At 33.9% G+C, this 26,917-nt stretch overlaps 4 protein-coding genes and 1 long non-coding RNA gene across 6 annotated transcripts; 4 read left to right on the forward strand and 1 right to left on the reverse strand.

The window, feature by feature from the left end:
- Positions 1-115: 115 nt before the first annotated feature.
- Positions 116-17,664, forward strand: LOC107224004 (vesicle-associated membrane protein 2). Its single transcript, XM_015663903.2, has 5 exons — positions 116-404; positions 3,772-3,983; positions 4,796-4,875; positions 5,096-5,147; positions 15,697-17,664. Coding segments are annotated over exons 1-5 (540 nt in total). The 5' UTR covers positions 116-402; the 3' UTR covers positions 15,891-17,664.
- On the forward strand, positions 7,651-10,390 carry LOC124294059. Its single transcript, XR_006903950.1, has 2 exons — positions 7,651-10,074; positions 10,184-10,390. It is a non-coding gene; the product is annotated as an uncharacterized LOC124294059 (long non-coding RNA).
- Positions 17,665-18,811: 1,147 nt separating the features above from the next.
- On the forward strand, positions 18,812-20,350 carry LOC107224000 (60S ribosomal protein L22). Its single transcript, XM_015663898.2, has 4 exons — positions 18,812-18,936; positions 19,243-19,386; positions 19,769-19,890; positions 20,104-20,350. Exons 1-4 carry the CDS (start codon positions 18,928-18,930, stop codon positions 20,249-20,251), a joined length of 423 nt encoding a protein of 140 aa, XP_015519384.1. The 5' UTR covers positions 18,812-18,927; the 3' UTR covers positions 20,252-20,350.
- Positions 20,351-20,798: 448 nt separating this feature from the next.
- On the forward strand, positions 20,799-23,024 carry LOC107224005 (gamma-aminobutyric acid receptor-associated protein). Its single transcript, XM_015663905.2, has 3 exons — positions 20,799-21,017; positions 22,399-22,596; positions 22,738-23,024. The coding sequence occupies exons 1-3, from the start codon at positions 20,928-20,930 to the stop codon at positions 22,801-22,803; spliced, it is 354 nt and encodes a 117-aa protein (XP_015519391.1). The 5' UTR covers positions 20,799-20,927; the 3' UTR covers positions 22,804-23,024.
- A 381-nt stretch (positions 23,025-23,405) lies between these two features.
- On the reverse strand, positions 23,406-26,357 carry LOC107224009. 2 transcript variants are annotated; one of them, XM_015663910.2, is made up of 6 exons: positions 26,153-26,357; positions 25,946-25,980; positions 25,591-25,702; positions 25,363-25,432; positions 24,993-25,191; positions 23,406-24,903 (listed from the first exon to the last, which is right to left on the reverse strand). In XM_015663910.2, exons 1-5 carry the CDS (start codon positions 26,189-26,191, stop codon positions 25,016-25,018), a joined length of 432 nt encoding a protein of 143 aa, XP_015519396.1. In that variant the 5' UTR covers positions 26,192-26,357; the 3' UTR covers positions 23,406-24,903; positions 24,993-25,015. The 2 variants fall into 2 exon arrangements, with proteins under 2 accessions (XP_015519396.1, XP_015519395.1); XM_015663909.2 differs by having other exon boundaries at positions 25,054-25,191; positions 26,153-26,355.
- Positions 26,358-26,917: the final 560 nt, after the last annotated feature.

Here is a 26,917-nt window from a genome sequence, read left to right on the forward strand (position 1 = left end):
GAAATTCGAACGCGTTCCCAAATTCGATTCTCGATTACTCGCCGGCTCGTTTCGTAATTTCGATACACGTATCGCCGGGGGCTGCTCGACGAAGCTTCGGCCGTGCGTACTAGGGGCACGATTTTATTCAGGAAAATTTATCAATACCAGAGGGCTAGGGGAGCGGAGCGAGTTTGGTGGCGGCAGCAGCAGCAGCAGCAGCAGCAGTACCACCAGTAGCGGTGGCACCATCCTCAGTGTAACAAGCATCCTCCGCCTTTTCTCTCCCCCGAAGAGACTGTCTGTCCGTCCGTCCGTTCGCTCGGTTATAAACCTGAATAGAGAAAACCAAGTAAGAGGAGAGAAAAAAATCAATTTTTTCTCACGCGTAACACACCGCGGATTTCCGGCTAACTAGATATCATGTGAGTATATACATATAATATGCATTATCCTTGCATGCGTATGTACACTATTTTCAAAGTTACCCCAACCAATCGTTATACGTATTCACCACACAATTTTATCATCACACCTTCGTATACCTTTATTATTCATCATATGTATATACGTATCGCAATCGCCGTGCAAACCGGCCGATTTACTGCTACACTATGTATCGAATTCCGCGCATTTATTGCTACATTCAAACACGCAGCAACACACGATCCATTGTGTATTGAATTTTTGCCGAGATTCGCGTATAATTGCCGACTTTTTGTTTTCGTTCCGAATTTTTTACAATTATATACGTATATTCTGTAAATTGTCGATTGATATTTTTCACATTTTTCCGTCTCTCCCTCCCTCCCCCCCTCTCCCTCTCCCTCCCTTTCCCTCTCTCTTTCTCTCTCAATTATTGCTTTACATTTAAACGATATTTATTCTTTTTTTTTTTGCATTCGCAGTATATAATTCGTTGATTTCGATCATACGGCGCAGACGCTAATTATAATATATTTTCATTTTTTATTGAGGTGCGGATTCGACATCAATAATTTTCAAAATTTCATGCATTATTAAAAAGTTCTTTTCGCTATTATCCACCACGCGCTGCTGCAAACGCGAGTTTAGGGCGTAATTTCTAACCGTCCTATTTCTCGAATCGATTTTGTCTTATATACTGTATACCTGCTCTCAATCGCCTTCCCTACCTGACATCTACTTCCACAAGCTTGCAACGCCACACCGCGCTGCTGCTGTACAAGCTTTACAAAGGAATATATTCTTCTTCGATCGGGACAGCGCGACCACGTTTCTCTCTTTGAATAACGTACCGCAATATTAATAAAACATATCATAAATGGGTTGAATACATAAACGATATTTTATATTTAGACTAGTTAATTTTTCGATCCTTGCATGGATTTCCGTTTCGTACCGGTATTTATTTTTAAGCCTCGTTTACATTACGTCACACCATTTTCTCTTCTTATTCGAATCTGTTACGCTCTTTGTAGCGAGTATATCAATAATAATAATATTTATATTAACAACATGTTCTTATATTCACAGTTTTCTATTATTTTACTTAATGTTAAATGCACAACTGTAATCGGTGTCCTTATTTTCGTCATACACTTTCTCTGCCTCTGTCTATCCATGTCTCTCTCTCTTTCTCTCTCCCTCTCACGCATGGATTGTAATAATCAACGTTTCACAGATGATTGTATTTTCTACTTTAATATTTTATTGCTAATATTGCGGGATATGTGGTTGTACAATGCCAGTAACAAACGTTTTCATTTCTTTTTCTTTCTTCACAGAGTAAAGTAATATTTATGTATACCATATTTGAAAAAATTCAACAGTGAACACATTTTTCCTGTTTTTAATTTTATTTTTTATTCTCTTCAGAAATAATACAATTGATAGCGTTATATGGCTACTTTAATATACCTATATTATATAACAGTGTAATAATTTTAGTATTATACATACAAACTACACGTAAAATTGAAGTTACAAAGGCTGAAGACTATACTTTATAAGGTCAACTCCGTTATTATTACGCTTTCAACTACTTTTTGTTTCATTACTATCAGCGTCTTCCATATTTACAATTAATTCTCAATGTTATACATATAAACACAGAGTAAACTATGTTTTCAGTTTCGTTTTGTTTCGTTCCTTGTCTTGCACCTATTTTATTCCGCTCCTCGTTCGTTCGTCGCCTCGGGGGTTAAAACGTAACGGTATGATCATCGAACGGGTACCGGGTGGCCTACGTGTGAACTTTGCCCTTTAAAACTAGCAAACCAGCAGCCAACGGCAGCAGAAGCAGTGAGCTTTTACCGGGAGTACAGCGAGGAGCTGCGACCCTGGCAATCCGATGTGTGGGTGTAGGGTCTGTAGAATGGATATGTATATAGGTATAAAAGTATATACATACATGTACAATACGTGTCACATGTGTATGACTATATAATACCTAGGTAGGTGTATCTGGACAAGTGTCTATACATGCATATGGTATGTAAATAATGAAAGTTTCATTTTACTATTCATTATGTTATTATTGTTGTTATCCTTACTTAAGTTTTTTTCAAAAAAAAAACAAAACTTGTATTACATTCTAAAATATACGTAAAAACAATATAACAGAAAGAAGAAATTTGTAGAAAATTACATTGCAGTTTAGAGGTCGTGCGCAATGGGAGAAATTACATCATGAATTTTTCATCCATATATCGAGATTTTTTTTTCGCACGGCTAACACTCGGAGGAAAAAAATCGCGATACGTTATTCATACGATAGAACCAATTGATAATATGATAATATTTTTGATCTTGAAATTTTTCATTTTGATTTGACTATTGCTTTGTTATTTTTTTTATTCGTCAAAAGATACTGAGAATAAAATGATTTTGAAGATACTTCCGAAGGTTGTGCAATTTCAGTATCATTCAGAGATACTTACGATATACCTGATGCTATGGATATGTAGACATTAGACATAACACATATCGTTCACTTGCAAGGTTTCCGCAAATATATGGTTATATTAAGTAGGGTGGGGGTATCATATGCAGGATACTCGTATACACGTAGGATTAAAAATGAAAGATGCAGATCATCAATAATCGTCTAACTTTGTCTCGATCACGATCAAAAACATAAGCACAAAAAACTGGAGAGCTGCAATTTCGATAATAATGAGTCCAAGATTGTATTTTCCTTCTTCTTCACTCTCTTCATTTCTCTCGTTTCCCCTTTCCTTTTCATTTTCTCCACCAAGAATTGATCCGTAATGTATCGCGTTCGAAGGGATATACGAGGCTTGACGGAATTGAGACTCTACCGCCATCATCTGCTACAATTCCATTCCGCAAATGTCGAAAAATAAGAATGAAATAAAATTGCATGTGTTCCGAGAAAAATTCAATTTGTTATATTTATTACAAAAATTGGTAACTATTTAGTGTAAAAATTATAATCATTAATATTACATTCTCAATTTATTATGCGGTACCAACATCCAGTCATCGCGATAGTTATAGGAAAATATGACACCATCGGTGACTATAACGAAAAAGAATAATAAGACGTACTATATTTTCTGCATTTACAGATACAAAACTCATCTTCATTTCGTGACGAGTACTATATACTCATATTTTTTGTTTGTGACAAGAAATGAGAATATAGTTACAGACTTTTATAATAGTAACCAGAACTAGAAATTCCTAGCTGTGATTGCTGCCTGTTGAATGGGATCTCACCCTTTGTCAATTATCCTTACGTACTTTGCAGTTTTAATAATTATAAAAATGCGTGACGATTAATTTCAGGGCAAGCGAAGGCGGTCTTGGGCCGGATGCGGCGGCGGGTGCCGGAGGCGATGGAATCGTCGGGGGCCCCAGAACTCCCCAACAAATTGCCTCGTCCAAGAGGCTGCAGCAGACGCAGGCACAGGTTGACGAGGTTGTCGATATAATGAAGACGAACGTCGAGAAGGTCTTGGAGCGTGATCAAAAATTATCGGAACTCGACGATCGGGCTGGTAACTATTGTTAAAATCAACCTGATACTCGTTACATAGGTATATTGCAGAAATTCTCTTCGAAAAATAGCAATCTTTGCTGTATGTATCAAAAGAAAAAAGGGAAAAGAATTCTAATGATAGTCGGAATTGTTAATATTAATGGTTATTTGGTAGAATTATCGCATCATGGACAGTAATTAACGGTAGAGTAAATTTCGCCTGCATTCATGCAATTCATTGTCAAGGTAAATTTGATCAAAATCAGCCTGCATTTATGCAATTTATTGTCAGGGTAAATTTTATCAAAATCCGCCTGCATGTATGCAATTATTGTCAGGGTAAATTTCATCAAAATCCGCCTGCATTTATGCAATTCATTGTCAGGGTAAATTTTATCAAAATCCGCCTGCATTTATGCAATTCATTGTCAGGGTAAATTTTAGAAAAATCCGCCTGCATTTATGCAACTCAAGGTACATTCTACCGATTTTTGGTAAAACGTACTCTGATAATGAACTGCATGAATACAGGTGAATTTTGGTAAGATTCACCTCGACTCCGAATTGTGTCAGTGCAGGCGAATTTACTCACAAGTAGCGATCTTTCAGTATTGGTCAAACCTCTAATTTACAGAATCAATGCCATGTAGATTTGAGGTTGAGGCGTAATTAAGAAATTCAAATTTTTTGAAACTAATTTATGCGTATTTTTATTTGGTGATGTATTTTATTTCATAATGTTATTGAAAAACTGGAGAAGAATTTTCCATGTAGTTAAATATACTCTATTTTTTGTTTTCATTCTTCTCTTATCGCGTATTTCTTTTTTAGACGCTTTACAGCAAGGCGCATCACAGTTTGAACAACAGGCAGGAAAGTTGAAGAGGAAATTCTGGCTACAAAATTTAAAGGTATATTAATATTCACAAACAGTATTTCTTGTGTATCCATAATGCATTCTTGGGGAGTTTTTAGTATCTATTACAAACCTAATAATCATAAATAATATATCGTGTAAGATCAAGAATCATCGAACGATTAGTTGAAATAATATGGTGATCTTATCACTGAAACTGCAGCAGATTGAATGAATGTATGTAATTAACGTTTCTTCTTTTCTCTATTTTACAGATGATGATTATAATCGGAGTCATTGGTCTCATCATACTTGCCATCATCGTTGGTAAGTGGATACAAAAAAAAGCAAAACAATTATTTATTATTATTAACATACAACAATTTCAACAGTATATCACAAAACAGGTTGCATATCTTAAGCAATTAGATTGAAATATCATCGCGAAATACCGAATTACAATGTGTGTATGTAATGTTTTGGGGGGAAAACGAAAAAATAACAGCGACAACAATAACAACAAATTACGAATGTTATAATATAATTGTTGTTCATAGTTAATACGTTTCGTATCGACTTATATATCACATGTATAAGTCGTTGCACAATATACATAAATCATGTGTCAATTTCTATGCATATACATACGTTATAAACGAATCATCTATACGTAAATATGTCTCATAAATGTTGTCTTATGTCGCGATACAATTCATATATACACACATAGACTTGAAATTTTAAACACACACACATAGATTCCGATAAGGGCGCGTTAGTTTGATTATGAAGTACGATAATCGTATTCTACTGTATTTTTTTTCTCCTGATCGTACAAATTTTTATTGATGCAACTATTTAGTAACAGTATTGTAAAAACGCAATTACAGTATAATAATGGACAGTAAAGTATTGAAAGTTTGAAAAAATTTATGGTATTGTAATCCATCGAGCACAATTATAGTTACAATAATAATTACATCATCGAAACAGATAACACCGGCACACAAAAAAAAAAAATTCTCTGTACTTTAGACCGGACCCATCCATCTCTATGTATTTTGACCCCCTGAATCCGAATCCGAGGTCCGTTTTACCCCTATACCCTCAGATTTCGAGAAAACTTTGAAAAACCGAAAAAATAACGAAAATTGGCAGTTTTCGTGATATAAAAAATTCTGCGGAGCTGAACTAAGCATGATTTTCATGTTTTTTAATCCGTTGAATACGAATACAAAGTTTACATAGACCATAAACTGTTTTAAATGCAAGAAAATTGCAAAAAATTCTTAAATACTCCAAAAAATCTAGTTATTGTGATGAAAAAAAATTGTATGCAGCTAGATGAATGATGATTTTCATGTATTATGATCCGCTGAATATAAATCTTTAACGTATTCGGCCCAGACGTCCGTAGGGACCTATGTACATAGCAAAAAACCTCTCAAAATTTGGAAAACCTAACGTTGTTATGGTAAAAATCAATTATTTTATAAAAATAAAATATATTTCATATGTGATTGAATTTTTGAAGCACAAATTTGAAGATTATTTGGCCTCAAACCCAAATAAATTTAAGTAAATCGCAAAAAATCTGTAAAATTACAAAAATTTCGGATAACCGCACTTACAGAGATAAAAAATGCCTGGTTACAGACACAAGCATCCAAATAAGAAATCAAAAATGCTTGAAAGCTACTCTTGTATAACTGACTTTGCTGGACGCCGAAGAGAGATGTACCCGATGAAAACCGAAAGCGAAAAGAAAACGCTGTACATAAAGCATTTTAAGACAAAACGGTTCGATATCAGCAAAGACCGGATTGAAATAAAGTCGATTCACCGCACTTTTTGTGATTTCTGCAGATTTTTTGTGAGTCACTTCAACTTTTTCGAGGTTTCAAGCGAAATAAATTTTAAATTCATACTTCACAAATCAAGTAATATGTAAAATATACTTTGTATAAATTTAAAAATCGATTTTCATCATACAAGTTGCAATTTTTCGAGATTTTCAAGAATTTTTTGCAATTTTCTTGCATTTAAAACAGTTGATGGTCTATGTAAACTTTGTATTCGTATTCAACGGATTAAAAAACATGAAAATCATGCTTAGTTCAGCTCCGCAGAATTTTTTATATCACGAAAACTGCCAATTTTCGTTATTTTTTCGGTTTTTCAAAGTTTTCTCGAAATCTGAGGGTATAGGGGTAAAACGGACCTCGGATTCGGATTCAGCGGGTCAAAATACATAGAGATGGATGGGTCCGGTCAAAAGTACAGAGAATTTTTTTTTTTGTGTGCCGGTGTAATTAAATAGTTTGAAATTTCACTAACAAGTGCATATTTCTGTGTTTTCCGTCTAGCGAACTTCATGTAGGCGGGCTGATTGACGGACGATAATGTGTGTGAGTGAGACTGCAGGTAGTTCTCGCGATCTTGTGTCTTGATGTAGGAATTTATATTTGATTGAAACGTACAAAAAGGAAGCAAGAAAAAATATATATATAAAAAAAATGAACAGTTAAAAACTGTTCAGTACAGTAAATTATACAGTGCTTCAGTTTTTTTTTCCAACTTTTTTTCTTCAATCTTTTACTTCTGTTGTCATTCGATTATTAATTTGATTTAATTGCTATTTTTCTTATTTACTATGTAGGTGTGCATATATATCTACATATATACATAAGAATTATGTGTTCGTTGGAAAGCATTTTTCTGTATAGGATTGTTGACATTGATGGTGATCGTGTTATGTATAATCATTGTTCCTAATACCGCTACCATATACACATATATATACATATGTATGTATATAATCGTGTATTAGTTTGATCTTCGTAATGTTTAGGGGTTGCGCTGATGCTGACTGTCGCTGTGTTTCACACCTGTGTATTAATTACTTTACGTACTACTCCAACTGCCACTACCATATTACTACTTCTTCTAGTATCACGTCTGTACTGATTTACTCATTCCCAAGCTTTACTCAACTTGTTTCACTTCTACTATCCTATACGTATTCACATCGATACATAAAAACAAGAACAAAATTATTGGATTTATAACAATTCATGAACAGACAGAATCATAACTTGCTCTCTTTGAACTCAATTGTTTACAATCAAAGAACGATTTCTTATTCCCACGTTCTGGTAACACAAGCATTTTGCTTCTTTTTTTTCCCATCGCCTACCAACAATGACAAGCCGTATACGTATAAATACTCTGACTTGAATGGTATACGTAATAGGTATGTGTCTGTCTATAAGTGTCGTGTATTTGTGTATGCTGGACATAAGTATGTGATACCTTCTAATTTTTTCCGTGAACTTGGTCCCATGTGATGATAATACGCCTGGACCACGATCTTCAAACTTCTGACATCACATAATACAATAACTACGGAGTCTTGTTAAACTCTCCGATATCGTATGATAAGGCGATAGATCAGAAAAGAACGCCTGAAACGTATATTCGTTTTCTTTTTTGTCTGCAGCCCCGATTTTTCCCCCCTACGAGGAAGTATTTCAACAGTTTTTTTACAATAATACAGAACGGCTGGTGCTTTATTGTGTTTCCATGTATACCATATATTTACCACATATCTACACACGCAATGTAGACTCGCTGCATAAATATCTGCCAGACGATACTTCGACGAGGCCCATTTGGATTGGCAACCCTGGGGCCACTGGCAGCGCCCCCAGGATTGCCAATCCAAACGGGCCTAGGTCGAAGTGTCATCTGAAAAGTATTTCCGTAACGGGTGTACACCCAGTAATCTATCACAGGGAGTCGATTATGTAATTTCAATTTTACATCTCCAACCATCTAAGCATTCTGATTGGTTTGCAAAGTTTAGTCAACCAATCGGAATGCTTGGATGGTGAGAAATGTGAAAAGTGAAATTACATAATCAAACCCCAGGTTCGCCACCGTAAGAATATTACACCTGTGACGTCTAATATTGTTACAAGTTTTAACAATTTTCTATAGTTATGTTATAACTTCGGACTAACTAATTAGCCGTACAATTGTTTCGTCTACAGTTTGCCAAATACACACACACTCACATAAACACAAATACACCGCATAGACAAGATACCTCTGCATGATCTTTCTCTACAACAGAAAAACAAACAAACAAAAAAACATACAAACACTTCCTCGAATACAATTACAATCATTCTTCAATATTCTCAATTTTTATTCAATCGAATTTTTCAAGCAAATTGTTACATAACCTGCTATTCATAATTTATTAGATATAAATCTTTTTACATCGTACTTTTTATACTATCTTATATGTATAAACCAAATAATCTCAAGCTGGGATGATTTCTGCGCGTGCGCCTTTTGCATGGCTTGCTTAGTAACATTTACATAACATGGATTTTTCCGACTGGCGTAATTGTCCACTACCTTTATTTCGTTACTGTCATCATTATTTTTATTATACTAATGTAATTTGTTCTTTATATTTGCATTTCATTACTTTTTTTATCCTCTACTTTAAAGCAAACGGATATTGTTATGCTTATTGTCCATTTTTGAAAACTGCATGGCCTGATAATCGGAATATAGCTTTGATTATGTGGAATATCCTTTTTGAGGATTCTGAATTGTTCGAAAATGAGTATTAATATTTAAAAAGGTAGAAAATTTCTAATTTATAATGCAATTTTGTCAAGACTGTTAGATTAAAACAATCAACATTTTTCTGAGGGCGAACAATGTCAGTGCCATTTTCATTTATTTTATCGGTAGTGCAAATTCTATACAACTTCGTTTTACAATTTCTACAACTTTTTTCCTTCCAAACTGTATGATTCTGCAGAGACTATAATTGATTAAATAAAATATTTATACGCCGTCTTTGCGACAGTTTTCAATTTATCAGGATTAACTGTAACTTATATACAGTGATAATAATTTAACGACGTGAAAATCTTTGTATCATTCGTATATAATGTACCAAATTTATACAAACGAGGTTAATTTATAGCTAGTTAAAATTGATATTTGTTAAAGCATGGCAAATTATTTGCATGTTTAGAACACTAATAATTATACTATTGATTATAGTAACACGCACGAAATAGAATCTGATTGTGAGACTAAATATTGAATCTATGAAGAACTATAATCCAAAATACTTATAATCAATTGCCTAAGCTGCCATGATTAATATATGTTATATAAATTTGCATGCCTTGTTTTTGAGACAAACAAAGAACAGAGAAAAAAGAATGTACGTACGTAGATAATTTTAATATTCATTTGTTTTTTCTTTGTATTAAAAATTGTTCCATGTCTTTTGATAATGATTTATAAACGATTTGAAAAACAATTATTTTCAGCGAGCACCACGGGTGGAAGCGATTCACAAAAATAATTTTGATACGCCAAATACTGTTCAGGCGTCAACAGACATCGCTGGTCGCAATTGATATGATATAATTTAAGTCCAAACCAATTAAAGGAAAAAAAAAAAATTAAAAAACAAAAAAAGACAAACATGAACAAGAAGAAATTGATTTTATTCAGGTAAACCAAGGTATAATATATACATCATTAGCATACCATGTAATGGCTATACGTTCTTCGGTATTTGACACATTTCAACTAAATAAAGATTTTCTATAATAATTAAACGTCAGGATTTTTATCGTAAATATATTATGCGATGGGTATATAACCGAGAAGAAGGTTTGAAAAATAGAGGGGAAAAAAAATAAATATGAAAGGAAAAAGTTTTGCGTGCGTAGTTACCAATGTAGAGCTGAAAAAATCGTAATCGTATCCATGTATGTATTGAAAAATATTGGTAACAATTGGGATTTAGAAAAAACCGATGCAAAGAAATTAATATTGAATTAAAAACTGAAACGATGATGTCGATCTGATGTATTAATGATTATTCTTCAAACTTCACTATACAATTTTTCTCTATGTTCTTCTGTTTTTTTTTTTGCTTGTTCTTTGGTAGCATCTAAAAATGAAGCTAAATAATGAACAAGCCAGTAAATTGTACACATACGAATAAAAAAATTGTACATGCATAGGAATTATATTGAGAAAGAAATGAAACAATAATGCGACGAATATTATATACCCTACATATATTATATATACATATACGAGTATAGTTATTACATGTAACGTTTACATCGGCGTGTGGTTCAGATAATATGACAGTAGCAGATTTTCAAAACGAAAACTATATATATATATATCTATATATATATATAATGAAATCGTAGCTTATAGATAAAGAAAGAAAATACACTATTATATTATAGGTATATAGATTACTGCAATCCTTGTGTGATTATTTATTAACAAATTAGATAATTGTCATTGCGTATCGATCGATAATATAATGGTAATAGTAACGGTCGTAACAATGTAATATGCATACCGGGCCATTATCTGATGCGCAACATAAGGATCCTTAATTATATGCAATCCACGTTACACAAACACTCTGAACAGAGCTGCGAGTTTCAGTTGTTTGGATTGAAGCCGCTAGCGCGCGGCGATGTCGCGTCGCCCCGGCGAAACTCGGAACTGCTCCGAGTTCTTATCATGCGCATCCATATATTGTTCCGGTATATGCATGGTGGAAGGAATCAAGATGTTGTGCTCTACTCCCACGATAGCTAGTTCACGTGATACCTCCCCCCCCCACATGACGTCGCGACAATTACAGTTGAATATAAACGACGTCATGTGGGGGGGCACTTTCTCAATGGCCGAAGCGACAGTGATACGCAAGAACACACCTTGTTTCCTTACACCATGGGTACATCGACGACAGGAGGATGTCACTGTTGAAGAGGATTCAATTTGTTTGAACGAATTTGTTGTATTTTGTTATATTTCATCGGTTAGCGCTGAAAGATCGACAATGTTTTTTTGAAAAGTTAATTCAATTCCGTTGTCTATCGAATTAAAATGTTCAAGAGATGGTAAAATATTCAGAATATATACTGGGACCAGGTCTGAATGAAATCCAAAAACAATCTCTAAATGCAATTCAAAAACTAGGAAAACTGGTCTTGCTTAGTTTTAATATTTATAATGCGTTGTATAATAGCACCAGTAGAATAAATTTCATTCTTTCGTTCTATATATATTTCATATATTTCATATATATCAACGAAAGAATGACTAATGGATTCAAAGTTACGATTATTTGAACAATCATATACACGTTTATAGTTGAAAAGATCCAGAATTTGGAAACAAAACGAAGAGAAATTAAGAAATAAACCTATGTAGTATAATCTCGACCCGATAAGAGTCGAGCTGTGTCGTACAATATGTTTATAATATATACATACATATACGTTTAATATATTATAAAATATATTATTATAATACGTTAGCAAACATAGGATTTGTTTTCCTTCTTCTGTTTTAGAGCGCATATTAAACCGTTGCCATGATTTGTACGTCTGCATGTGTGTCTAAAATCGGGATTCAGTTATAAAATTCGATATAATTGCAGTAAGGCATATATTATAAACTGCAGTCGCTTTTCCATGAACATATGATAGCTATAAATAAAACGACTTGTGTGATATACATAATATTATACATGATGTAAAAGAAAGGATGAAAAAAAAAGGAAATTATCACGAGGTGTTAGTACATGTTTATTATAATTATTAATTATATCTGTAAACCGTTAGTTACATGTATACGGACTCACGTATATACCTGATTTATTATTAGTATATTATTATACACATTACGGTGGTCGTTATTTAGCTTGTTTTCAAAATTACGTGTGAACAAGGCGGAAAAAGTTATAAAAATTTTTTTTTTTCAAACTATGTGTAGCCTTGAGCCTGTCGGTCAAGTCAAAATATTGCTTTTAAGGCAGTGAATTTTCCAACGTAATTTAGATGAGAACTGCGGCTCACTGCATTCTTTTTTTTCCCACCTTAATAATGCTTGGAAAAATCTGCAATTTGGTATACATTTTTCCGATAGTCATAAGTGTTTGAAAAAAAAATTGGGCGATTTTCAGCGACAAAAGTTTCGAAATCCCAACACGTCAAGGTTGTGTTTCAAAGTCGAAAATCACAATTTAACGACATGAATGGGGTATTAATTAATTTATTACTCAATTTAATACTCAATTAATTACTTAATTAATAAATAAACACGTGCCTCTAAGCTCCGAAAGTTTGAAATCTAAAATACATAGTTTTTATAACCAGTTATATTTTTTTATATGACTTTGACATAAATTAAGGACCGATTTGAAACTTGGCAGAGTTATTGCTTGTACTGATAGGAACAAACCGTGAAAACTAAAAAAATTTATCATAATTTTATAATCTACTCGTTTTTTTTTTATACAAGCTTAATATAGCATCTCTTTTATTAGGCTTATATATGTATAAGCGAAAAATAATGGTAAAATTTAAAAAATTTCAGGGTTCATTCCTATCATTATAAACAACAACTCTGCCAAGTTTTAAATTGGACCCTTAATTCATACGAAAATCATACAAAACGAAATAACTGGTTATAACAACTACATGTATTTTACATTTGGCATATGTTCCAGTTGACGTAGAGAATTAAAACTTTGCAGATTTTTTAATGATTTGGGGACGTCCCAATGAAAATTTTTCCGACCCCCTAAATAAGGACCACCCTAGTGTACACGCATGTTTATAGAACAAAAATAATAGTAATATCAATATGGCTGCTTTCAACATTTTACAGTATATATATATACGTGTATAAATCAAATACGAACTACAGTATAATAACGTATCAATGACAACAGCTGGAACATTTGAAATACGTAGGTAATACATTAATGTATAAATTATACGTAACGATCGAACGTCAGAATCTTTTCAAACATTATTATTATACTGTACACAGCTCTATTGCAGTCTTCATAGAATATATTATTGCGAAGTAAGTTAATTGTATGCGAGTAATTATTATGTTGTAAAAACATTCATGCTATTGGATGATAGTCGAGACGCTACGTGCCGATGAAGAGGATCCAAAATTAACATACATGTACCTATAAGAAATATTGAGTAACGTATATAATTGAAAGGTAAGACAATCAATTATGAAGAAATAATTTTCTCCGCCTGTTGCATGATTCGCTTATATTATATAAAATTTATTGTACAAAAGCACGTATCAATTATTCATAATCTATACTATTACAAAACTCTTTTAATTCTATTTCGAACACTTTTTCCACACTAATTCGCACATACAAATTTAATAACTACGTGTCCGGTAATAAAGCTTTACAGGCAAAAAAAGTCGAATCGTTTTTGAGATTTTATGAACAAAGTTTAGTACAATTCATTTGTCAGGTCTCTTTGAAACCTGTGTAATTCTATATTCATCATTACAACTAGCTTCGAAAATTGTGAAAATTATATCAGTAATCTATGCATTATCTTAATTTTCAAATTCTTCTTCTAATCGAAAAACGTGAATTCACAATTTCGTAAACTTATTTCTACCCCGAACAAAGTTTTTCTGGATTGAATCAAATCCTGGACCCAAATTAGAAAAGAATTCCTTGAATAGACCCAAATATGTAAAACTTGATGTAATATACAATTCTGAAATTTGTAATAATTTTTACTTTGTGCGATTATACAGTGTTTGCGTAAACCGAAGTTGAATTATAATTTATTAGTTATTATAATTATTCAATAACATTTTAACAGACAAACAAATCACATTAGTAGCTCGTACTCATTACGGTCAATTAACAATAATAAAACATCGACTTCACTATATACACACACAGGTACACAATATTCGTGCATAAACAATTGCAACCGAGATCGAGTTGAAGCCAGATTTTTATCACAAAAATTTCATCGTACGCAATTCATAGACAAAAACATAATTAATCACTCCAATAATACACACTTTCAGTTTAATTACACTACATAATATGTGTACTTGGGTGTAATATTTTTGTTGTATTTCTTTTATCGTACCGTGGAAAAAAAATATCAACAATCCTTATGTGTGTATAAATAGGGGCTGTGTGTTAGAATTATTCCTACATGAGAATGATCGTACAATATACCGATACGATATACTATCTGTCTGTGAATATATAAGTGTATGACCGCGTGTGCTTATAATTGTCGATTATTTATACAATTATCGTCCGCTTTATTTTGGGTAAATTTTTTCTTCGATCCTTGTTACGATTATATTATTTTCTATTGATTTATCAAGTTATAATTTATTCATACTTTCAATGTCATTTAAATCGTTATACGAACCGAACTATAAATTGATTTGTCAGTGTGTGGTAATTATGTATATTATATTATATATATAATTGTTTACTTGTGACCCCAGATAATTATTGTATGTTTTATAAGACCACAATCACATATATTATTTAGTGTTTGCAATATTATTACTTTACATATACACATAATCCGAATTATTTTGTACATCATTTATGCAATATCCTGTGGCACATGGAATATCTATAGCCCCATACGATATATATTACAACAGCTTGATGAATTTCAATCTTTTTTCCACACTTGACGATCATGATTTCTAAAATCTTTAGACATTCCATAAAATCTCTCCGTTGCAATTTCTTTTTATCAATCATTGTCAGGCATTTAAAGAAAAAAATCACCAATCCCGTAATCATATCGTAACGCTGCTTCTAAATACTATTTTTTTACATTTCACCCTGCAGTATCTCAACAAAGATAGAAAGAGGGGGAAAAAAAAGGGAAAAATTTGTAAAAACGCAAACAAAGAATAAACAACGATTCACATGATTCGAAGAATTGATTGATAACGATCGTTTTTTCTTGGTGAAATTTTTCAGCAAAATTCATGCCGGACAGTGCGCCACCCGTTCAACAACAACCCTATCCTTACTTGCCGCCGCAACAAGGAATTCCACCATCTGGTCCAGCGGGAGCTTCCGCACCTGGTGGACCTGCGGCAGCTCCTTCAGGACCTCAGACCGCAAATGCAGCGCTAGTCGGGACACTGAGCGGTGCTCACAATATCATGTAAGATTAAGTCGAACCACGTACGCGTTGTATTTAACACGATATCTTATATTAAAACACGTCGCAATTATAATTACAACTCTGGGGATTCTTATACTTTATTAGAAAATTGTTATGATTTTCATCGAATGAAGGGAATGAAAATTTGGCCCATTGATTTGATTTCGAGACAAAGTCATGTTCGTTGTATGCGTTATTCGCAAATCGCAAATTTTCTGTGGCCAGCTTGATCGGTGAGTGTATAATAAATATTAGAAGTGACTTACTATCTTATTGGAAGATTCATTCCTGACGTTTAAGTTTAACCAAAGTTTTTTATTTTACGCGATCGCTATTCTGTGTTCGTATTATGAGTACGTAATTTTCCATCGTCTTCTCTATCGTTATTTTCTTCGATTTATCACTGATTTAATTCAATAAAGCAGAATAACTCACGCACGTGCATCCATTTAGATGCGATTGTAGAAATAATGATTATTGCCATTCTTTTACTAATATCGTTATCGATAATTGAGATATGTGAGAATGGATAAGGACGAAGGACTTTAATTTCCTTCGAAAATTGGCTTGAAACTAATTTTGAGATATACGCGAGACGTTGTTGAAAAACGCGGTATTACAAAATGTCAATAAAACAATATAATGAAATTAATTAGCAACACTGTATTACATGCATATTATATTATACATACATACATACATCTGTGTATACTGTCGCTGAATATAATCAGTAATCCTGTAAAGATTTAGTAATGAAGAATAATGAGAGAAAAATGGTTTGAAGTTGATTCATTATATATACGTCGTCGATATATGTTGATAGAAAAATATGATATTGTGAGTGACTATAGCTGTGGGGCACGGTATTAATTTTGAATATAATAACAATATATTTTAAAGTTTTCTTATTATTATTAATACTGTAGAATGTAAAGTTTTGATGGACAGCGACATATAATACTTATTATGTGCATATGTCATTGTAGTAAAGCCTGTAATTAATGATATTATATATAATAGTGTTATACGTATACATATTTCAGAGTGTTGTTCATTTTCTCAAGTTTTTGCATAATATTACACATTGATATAATATATACAAATCTAGTTTTCAATCATTTGAATACAATCAATTATTGTTGTAACTATGGCATTATCTTTATTATTATAAGATATTATGTAATCCAATTACCACTGAGCAGGCCTATATTATGAATTCGAACACCCAAATAATGCTTGAAAACACCCTGATACCACTATATAAATCATCACTACAAAGTATAGTAATAATAATTATACTTGAAAATACGAAAAATACGGTCGCGTATGTAATATGATATTAATTTGTTAAGAGAGAATATTATAGTAATATTCAAAACGTTGATTACATGGAATTACGCTGTAATTATACATACTTCTATGAAATTAGGAACTATAAATTATGCTATTTTAATGTTTTAATTAATTCTATGAAAACTTACGATTATAATTAATTAAAACGCTACGATCGTGTAACTCGATTCATTCTGATTATACAAATTGAAAAGAAATAATAATCATGAACTATTAAATTTTCAATTTAAAATTACAACGCTCTATACGGCTAATTGATTTTCGCTTTCATATATTACCTTGCATATTTATATCTAGTAAGCGTTATATTGATAAATACAGTTAACCAATAGCTATGATTGTAAAAAAAAAAAAAAAAAGAAAGAAAAGGAAATGAATGTAACTTACTCAGACTAATGTTAAGTAACATGAAATGTATACTATAAGCGCTAATAGAATTCCATTATATTGTAAATCAGACGTAAACAATAATAAAATTGTAAAAAGGAAATTATCGACCGATTGCAGGAGATTCAATTTTTCCTTTGTAAGATTTTTCAACTCTCATCCCCTTTCATAAATTAATGTGTGTTCACGATACTCATATATTTCAATTTATTTTGTTTTATTATTCCGGTTCATATTTTTATTTCTCAGTGTATCATATCAAGTAATTAAAATAAAATAATCATGCGGAATGACTCCATACGTTTATTATAAATACCGTTATCGGCGAGAGTAAGGTGAATGAAAAGGTATAAGTATATAGTAGAAAAAATACTTGAGAACCGAATAAATGTAAACACGACGCGTTACTTAACACCGCGTTCGGCTAGCCAGAAGAGTAAGCCCCTGATTCTGACTTATTTTGCAGTCGTGACAGTAACTATTCAGTAATTCAGTCTTCCTATATGGCTTACAAATATCGTTATATCTCTAATTCTATTGATCTAGTTGACAGTTGTAATACGTGTTGTAATACGAAATACGTGTAACCTAAACTCTGGCTAGACCTTGTAGTTATTCGCAGGTAGAAAAGAATCAAAATCGGTTCAGTAGTTCTCGAGTTATAAGCGATCGTACGAATAAAGAAGCAGAGAGACGTTGAGTTGTATATCCCGCGTCTTTTTGTGGATGCGCACCACACGGAATCTGATCAACTCCGAGGACTCCGAGTTTCGCCTGGGCGACACCAGCCGCGCGACACTGAACTATAATACAACTCGACGTCTCAAATGCGCACTGACTGCTGTGGTAAGTCATGGTACGACAAAGGTACGAAAGCCTAACGGTCGCCACTAAGGTCATGTAGTACTCCTACATATTATTACAATATTCTACCCTTACCGACCGAGCAAACTCAGCCTTTTTATTCCTATATTAAATAAACAAACTAATGGAATGGGTTCAAATTTCGACAGTGCAGGGCTCTTTTGTAGCGAAATTCAAGACAGTTACTTATGTCCCGAAAGTCGTAAAAAAATATGCAGTTTTTTTACAGGTGTTACCGTTGACGGAGGCGACGCAGGATACGCCGCGCTTGAGGCTTTTCTTTGATTTCGGGTCTCTCTGTGCGTGGTTCAACTGGCCAAATTCTGCACTCGTGTTTCTTCTCTAGCTTCGCATAGTTTCGGCTGACGGTGGCGCCGCAGCTATTTACGGCCGCGTGCTTCTGTGGTGCTTCTTTCACTCTCCGTAGAGACGTAAACATGGCTCCGGTAAGTTTTTGATCCATTGCGAAATTACGTATTATGTATGATAAGTTGAGTGTTAATTAAAAATAAATATAAAATATAAGGGAGAAACACTGATGTTGATGTATCTTCATTTGTGGTGTAAAGAATCTCCGACGATTCCTGAAATAAAATCGGATCCCATCACGGAACTGATCCGGTGTCGATCCGTCATCACACGCATCTGGTCGCCTGCACCATGCTTTCAGTTTTCTTGTAGGATATTCTCGGGCTTTAACGGCACACCACTTCCCTCATTAATCTCAAGTAATCAAAAATTGTGTTTTACAGGTTGTACCGAAGAAGGCCCCAGGGCAAGCTGCGAAAAAGCAGAACCTGCGTGGCAAGGGCCAAAAGAAGAAGAAGGTGTCTCTAAAGTTTACAATCGACTGCACTCACCCTGTCGAAGACAACATCATGGATGTTGCCAACTTCGTAAGTTGTATTACTTTTACCCCTTATGTACTGTTCACTTGTTTAATGCTCTGTGAATTACCTTAGTACTGCTCGATCCTAACCTCTGAAACCTCGGATCTTAACTCCTTCTCAAGCTATGAACAATAACTGTAACATTTGTTCCGTTATCTTTCTTGTATATACCCGTCAACGTAGTTGTATTGCTTTATGCCTGACCATAGAAACTGTAATTCATACACTTTTACTCAAATTAGATTAGCCACAACGACTGGAAGAAATCTGGGCATCGTGCAATTCAGTATACATTGCAAACACTGCGCTCTTGGTCACAGATGCTTTGAAATTTTACGTATGTAGTGTCTCGTGAGCAAACCTGGTATCATTATTTCTATAATTGCAGGAGAAGTATCTTCACGAGCGAATCAAGGTTAATGGCAAAACTGGAAACTTTGGAAACAATGTAAATTTGGAGCGCAACAAGATGAAACTCTCTGTTAACAGTGATGTTCCATTCTCCAAAAGGTGTGTTACCGCCATGTATTTCATGGTTTGAATGTGCCTCATCTATTGCTACAGAAAAGTGTATTTGCACAATGGATGTGGCACTTATGACATATGAATAATTCTCCTCTATTTGATCGTTAGATACTACTACAAACGATTATTTACCGCTCCTTAGACTGAACTCAGTTCAGATACCGATATTTGCACTAATTTGGAAACGTTTTTTTTCAGGTACTTGAAATACTTGACTAAGAAGTACCTTAAGAAGAATAAATTGCGTGACTGGCTTCGTGTCGTCTCAAAAGACAAGGATACCTATGAACTGAGGTACTTCCAGATAAACAGCCAAGAAGATGACGACGAGGATGATGCCGAATAAACGAAATTGTTTACATCTATTTGCGCTTATTGACGGTCTTTACCAACATCTGTACATAAATATTGTTCAAATAATAAATGCCGTTAATATGCAAGTCGACCTATAGCTTGTTCTGATATCCAAGAGACTCGTCTATCTTCCAACTGAATATCTGACCCGTTACATTGGCTAGCCAGTGATACCGGTGTGTTGAATTGAAATTAGCGAAACGTGGCTAAAATCATTTTCCATATTCATCGAATCTAGTTAAGCAGCGAATGGCGTTTCTACGTCTAAGTACAGAACGAGAATGTTGCAACGTCATTCGTCATCGCGTAACGGCGCAGTAATACATCCTTCGTTCCTTCATAACCTGAACGCTTTATAAACAGAGACCCATAAAGAATAGTGAAATTTATTCTAAATATAGTTGATATTTCATTTTCAGTTATGGTCTATTTACACTCACGTAAGATGAATAGGATTCTTATCGATTTCACGACTTGGGTGATGGAGGGGGAGGACTATTTTACTCCGCGCAGTAAAGTCGCAGTCCAGTCCGCGCGGCGTTCAGCGTTCAGTTGACGCACGGCAATTGTTGTGACAGTTAGTGGTCCAGTCGTAAAAGCAGTTTTAGTCGTCTCCATTCGAAATCTATCGGGAAAAGTATTTTTGTTTGTATCAATAAAATTGAAAAATGAAGTTTCAATACAAGGAGGAGCATCCATTCGAGAAAAGGAAGGCGGAGGGCGAGAAAATCAGGCGAAAATATCCTGACCGTGTTCCCGTAAGTTTCATGAAAGTAAATTTCTGTCTCAAGTGAAGAACCTGGTATCTACCTACATTGAGTTTCAACGTGTCTATACGTTACTTTCAATATAGTCAGCTGCTAACCAAGGAAAGACATTTGTCACCGTTACGTAAAAAGAAGTTGAGAACCCAACTACGGCAACGTAACTTGCGAGCCATAATGACGCGGATTTATTTTCCAACGATCGCGTCTACTCCTCACACTGACTACCGTCTGCTGGTTATTATATCTATTCTTTGTTGGGACGTCGCGTTTTGCTTGCCATTTATGCAATCCGGCTGATGCCAGATACACACGATGTCCAAGGTCGATGCCTTGGGTATACATTCGCTGAGATGCTATTCTGCGTCGTATTTTTGGAACAGTTAGCATTTTTCAGCGCCATTTCTCTTTGTTTTTTCTTACTCTCTCTAGTCTCTTCTAGTTTTTGAACAATATCTTTCAACCACCGCCGAATTCTTTGTGTAATACCAACTTTTCATTCTGAATATCTACTATCGATTACAGTGTTGAAATTACGCGCAATGTTGTATGCGGCACAATGCCTGCAGATTTCAGTTTCGTCGTTTTGTATTCATTGCCTCGCTTGCGACCTACGTAATTATTCCGATGCTTTTTTAGAGCAAAAAGAAAGTAGTAGAAAATGAAGAAAATTCGTGGAAAAGAGAGATAAAAATCAATTGCGTCATTTTCCAGAGCTCTGATAATATTGTTCCTCTTGCAGTTAACTAGAGAATATTATTCAATGCGTGGATAAACAATGCGATTTTTAACCACAATATTAATTCGTATGATCTCTGATAAGATAAAACGGGGCTTAGTACGAACATAATAACTGTGTATATTAAACTAGTTTCCTAATGGTGCAACTTAACATTCTAATATCCTGCTAGTAGTGCTTTCACGGAATATGTATAATTACGTTAGGTTTATGGAACCGTGCAATTTAGTGTATTTGCAGGCTGGTATAATAGTGTAATCCTTTGTGCCAAAAATCACTAACCGTGTGCAAATATGTCACATTTACCAGCTTGGATTTACTTTTTTCTACATTTATTTTTGTCTAAGTTTCCTGTATACATACCAAATATACTATTGCGCAAGCTTCGAACCCCGATGAATGTTTAAAACAACAAGCTGGTCATGCACTATTCACGTTAATTTTGTCTTGAAGTTATCTGCAATTGAACTATTCTTTCTGCCTATTACTTATTTATTCTTTGCGAGATTTTTCCTGACAAAGAGAGCCGTGAATGTTTTTTGTTGTTTTTGAACGAAATCGTAGATCAGACATTACTGTATAGCACTACGCGAATGCTAATTTTCTATACAGACATCTTCTGTTCGTTGGAACTAGGTTATCGTTGAGAAAGCTCCCAAGGCGAGAATCGGTGACCTTGATAAAAAGAAGTACCTTGTACCTTCCGACTTGACAGTCGGACAGTTTTACTTCCTGATTCGTAAGCGTATTCACCTGCGTCCCGAGGATGCCCTCTTCTTCTTTGTCAACAACGTCATTCCACCTACCAGTGCAACAATGGGGGCTCTCTACCAGGTAAATTGGCCGGCAAAACTCTAGATTTCAACTTTCAAATAAAGGCCTAAATCTTTTTTATTCAAACTTGCACTGTTATGCAATTTACTTACCATGTTGAGATGCATATATTATACTACATCGTACCATTTAAATTTTTAGGAGCACCATGAAGAGGATTTCTTTCTCTACATAGCGTACAGCGATGAGAATGTCTATGGAAATTAGAGGGAATTAATAGTAAACCCACCTACTGCTACAAGTTTATGGATGCAATTTGATTTAAATTAAACAATTGAAACTTACCATCTTTGACTTAGTCTACATTTGTAGAGGCTTTAAAGAAGAGGTTTAGAAAAAAAGAAACCATATGCAATGAAAAAAAAAAAAAATTAGCAAAAAGTATGATGATGAGAATCGTATTGTATTTCTGTATCAACTGATTAAAAGTGACCAGAGAATCTAAATACTTTGTAATTGATTTGTGTAAATTTTATTATATTTTAGTAATTTTTTCTGTCTAAGTTTCATTTTGTACAATTTTTTTGTCACTTGTGTATGAAGTCATGTTAACCGTTAGCTGGGACACCAGGATACGAGATGACCCCACCCAATTTAGTTCCGATTTTAGCCTTGGCATCTTCTACTCTTAGTTTGAGGCAAAAGTGCATCATGACTTTTACTAAACTATATCGTTTCAATTTTCAAAATAAACACCTTTTTATCAGCAACGACTATCAAATGATTTATTTAGTTCAAACAGTATACCTTAAGTGTATTGGATAAAACTTTAAAATTTTTTTGGAATTACACATTTTTTTCTCAAAATGACCCGTACTATCGTTTGAAAGATGGATTGAAAACTCTCTGGTCATTTCTGCTAATTAAAATAACCAATTGTTTACTCATGATATGCATTGTAGTGGTTGGGGTCTTTAACGCCTCCAGTGTGCTAACTGTGTTATTCTGGTAATGTGTGCCAGCTATGGATTAAAAATCATCGAAACGAAGTTATGCAAATTTTTGTTCAAATAGTAAATAGTTGAAGCTCCTGAATGAATTGAAAATCTGGAAAATAACGTACAGCCAAATTAAGTACTGATGAAATGCAACTAATGTCTTCAAATTGTACCATCAAATTATCATTTAAAATATCGGTGTTTAGCGCAAAAATTATTTTTATTGTTATATCACATAATGATCATTGTTGGACGAGATAGAAAAAAAAATTACGATTCAACCTTTATGTGATACAATTATTTTGTTTGTAGGCTTGGACTATCGTGTATAGTTTAACTTACCTTAAGTGATATTTAAGTAATTAAAGAAAAATAAATAACAAAAATGAAGAAAAGTTAAGTTTAAATGTAAAAGAGAAGAGAAAATTTTTTGTAAGGGCTGGTCGTGGGCCAATAAAAAAAATATGTAAAACTGCACAAGCATCTTGTCGTTGTTTCCCCATTCGATGATCGACACCTTTGATCTGGGGAAAAAAATTGAACCACAGAGTCTATTTCATCATGGACGGGTTCTTAAACTCTAGGATGAAAAGTTATTCATATATTTTACTTGGTTGTCGTTAGATTTTTATTGACCCAAAATGTTAACAGTAACTACAAACGATATATAGACGGATTGCGAGTAGCTTTAATTAATTCTTGAAGAGATCTGAGGTTCTTAATCAATTTAAGTATTACAATACACTATTAGACATATTGTCATTATACGAAGTAGTACATTATCCCCGTCTATTTATTTATTATTACAAATTACATACTACAAGAAGTACATGATCAGAATGTGTTTGTTTTTTCACTGCCTGTAACGTACAAATGAATAACAGAAAAGAAGGGATTAATTACAGTATAATCAGATCATCATTTTCCGTCAGTTGATTCAGATATGAATGTAAGTTATTCACTTTAATCATTTTTATTTTTTTTTTTGAAATTATTCGTTACTAAAATACAAAATCTTCCTGTATATACAGATATAGTCTTTTACAGTCTTACATGCATATACCATAGACACTATATCACATACATACATGTGCTATAATAAATTTTATCGACAAATATTCGACATTATATAACTGGTATTTGGTATAAGACATTCGAATCGATTATATTGAAATAGTGACAAACAATCTGAGGTGCTTTCATCAAATATACGTGCAACAGTATAACGTTGCATTTGATTCATATAAAAAATTGGTCGCAGCATGTTTTATATGTTCAAATATGTATTTTTATTTTTAAATTCCTCATGCAAAATCAGCATTGTTGGGTACCGGCTGCGACATATCTTCGTACTCCTGCCTTCCAAAACCTAATGAAACAAAAATCAAATGCATACCAAATAATTGTCGATTGATAATTGGTACTCGGTGGAAATTTTGTAGGTATTTGTATACATACAGTAAATTTCTCTGTATAAATCCTTAAGCTGTAATAGAAACGACAGGAGTGGGCCGCTTACCCATGGCTGGATTACTTGCAAACATAGTTGAGAGAGTGCCTCCTCTGGCTTGACCAATCTGAAGTAGGGAATAGCTAGACAGGACTCGTATAATCAAATTGATGATCATCATGGCTGCACAAAATTTGACCCATGCACCTATAAGGTGTTGCGATCATATTGAAACATCTTCTGCTCGGGCAGGGTTTATAGGGGAAATTACTTTTTTTTTTACATCATTACTCTGCACGAATTAGTTTGTTAGTATCGAGCTTAATATTCATTTAGATCTTTTTGTTTCTGTTCTTTTCAATATTTTCGGCAACTTACTAGAGTCGGGGAAGTGCATCGAGAGAGTAATTATGTCGAAGAATATCGACAATACATTAATGAACAGTGCCTGGAACAAAAAGTCATTTCAGAAGTGTCTTTACATTAGTTTCTGACGGTATGAAATACTATTCATTTATGAGATACAATGTTTCTCAGACATATATTTTAAGATGACTGTATTGGAATTTTTCAATTTCTTTATCGCACACAGAGATTCATACTTACAAACTGTATAGGTTCGTCTGACTCTAAATTATGTATTGCCCACAGAAGGCAGAGGAAGAATAGTAGATTGTAAAACATCATCGATACGGGGAACAGATATCCTTGCAGTCCCCTACACATTTGATTAATTATATAAACTGAATTTTACATTTAACTTGTCTAAGAAATAGTTTCAAGCCGGGAAGTCCTCCAAAACATTAGGTGAATTCTTTAGTGAGCAATTTCTCAGCTCACGTGAATTTGGATGGGTATTTTTTCATCGGTATTTTTCATGAAGCCACATAACGAAACTAAGATACGAACAGGAAGGTGACAAGCTAAAATAAGACATTGATTTTTTTTTATATCCCCTTACCATGTAACGAAGAACAAATGCACAGCAAAGATGACCTGAAAGTACAAATGTAATACGGATAAATTGGCAACACATACATAAAATGACGACGATGTGAAACAACTGCGTATTTCGTTTTACTATTACTCAACAATCGTACAGTAACAGGTACAATTATTACAAAGGACGAGTGATGTTTTTAATATTAGGACCAGGTATAATATTTACCTTGAGAGGATAATGCGTTATGCTGGATATGTTAGGCATCTTGTATGATCTCTAATAAAACTGTGGTGATAATTACGCCCCTATTCAATGGGCGGTGACTTAGTATCGGACCGGATGACAATGAGGAAACATAAACAAAAATGAAACGTCAAAACGTATTCTGCGACTTCTGCGAGGCTAGCAAATTTCTTCAGTGGCGTTAGCTATGTAATAATACAGACTGTCGACCGCTTTAAATCAGATTGTGACGGATTGTGGAACTCCTCACGGCGTTGGTACAAACAACTTCCGTGATTACCGACTGACATTAACAATCTGTAAATATTCAAGTCGATAACTCACAGATAAAAGATCAGCCGCGTGATAACAATAACTTGTTTATTTCCACACGCCGTACACGTGAATAGATCGAGTTTGGTGATGATTAGAACACGTTGGAGAAATTGGGATATTTTCGGTTCGTTAAAGTGATCGAACAGTCGGAACGAGTGCTGTCAGGTCCCTTAACGTGCGGCACGGGAGGATCTAAAGGAAGCGGCATTCCATAAATATGATTTTCGATTATCCTTTCCCCGAGGGCGCTGATCGTCGCACCATAAATCGAATCGCCGGTTCTGTTAAAAGATTAGAAATTGTTATTGCAATTGTATAATTGTGTATCATTATCAATATCAAGATCCACTTATTACTTTGAGGTAATTATTTCCATTCACCTGACTCCGAGTATCTGCCGCTCTTCTTCCTTCGGCTCCAAATTGTCTTTCG

Source organism: Neodiprion lecontei, chromosome 4 (assembly GCF_021901455.1).
Source record: "Neodiprion lecontei isolate iyNeoLeco1 chromosome 4, iyNeoLeco1.1, whole genome shotgun sequence".
In the NCBI taxonomy this organism is placed as follows: domain Eukaryota; kingdom Metazoa; phylum Arthropoda; class Insecta; order Hymenoptera; family Diprionidae; genus Neodiprion; species Neodiprion lecontei.

Coding starts and splice junctions, on each gene's coding strand:
- LOC107224005 (XM_015663905.2), top strand. CDS start 20,928: ATGAAGTTTCAATACAAGGAGGAGCATCCATTCGAGAAAAGGAAGGCG. Junction 21,018..22,398: donor AATATCCTGACCGTGTTCCC/GTAAGTTTCATG, acceptor CGTTGGAACTAG/GTTATCGTTGAGAAAGCTCC. Junction 22,597..22,737: donor CAATGGGGGCTCTCTACCAG/GTAAATTGGCCG, acceptor TTAAATTTTTAG/GAGCACCATGAAGAGGATTT.
- LOC107224009 (XM_015663909.2), bottom strand. CDS start 26,191: ATGCCTAACATATCCAGCATAACGCATTATCCTCTCAAG. Junction 25,981..26,152: donor TAACGCATTATCCTCTCAAG/GTAAATATTATA, acceptor TTGTACTTTCAG/GTCATCTTTGCTGTGCATTT. Junction 25,703..25,945: donor CATTTGTTCTTCGTTACATG/GTAAGGGGATAT, acceptor TCAAATGTGTAG/GGGACTGCAAGGATATCTGT.
- LOC107224000 (XM_015663898.2), top strand. Junction 19,387..19,768: donor TCATGGATGTTGCCAACTTC/GTAAGTTGTATT, acceptor CTATAATTGCAG/GAGAAGTATCTTCACGAGCG. Junction 19,891..20,103: donor GATGTTCCATTCTCCAAAAG/GTGTGTTACCGC, acceptor GTTTTTTTTCAG/GTACTTGAAATACTTGACTA.
- LOC107224004 (XM_015663903.2), top strand. Junction 4,876..5,095: donor TCTGGCTACAAAATTTAAAG/GTATATTAATAT, acceptor TCTATTTTACAG/ATGATGATTATAATCGGAGT. Junction 5,148..15,696: donor CATACTTGCCATCATCGTTG/GTAAGTGGATAC, acceptor GAAATTTTTCAG/CAAAATTCATGCCGGACAGT.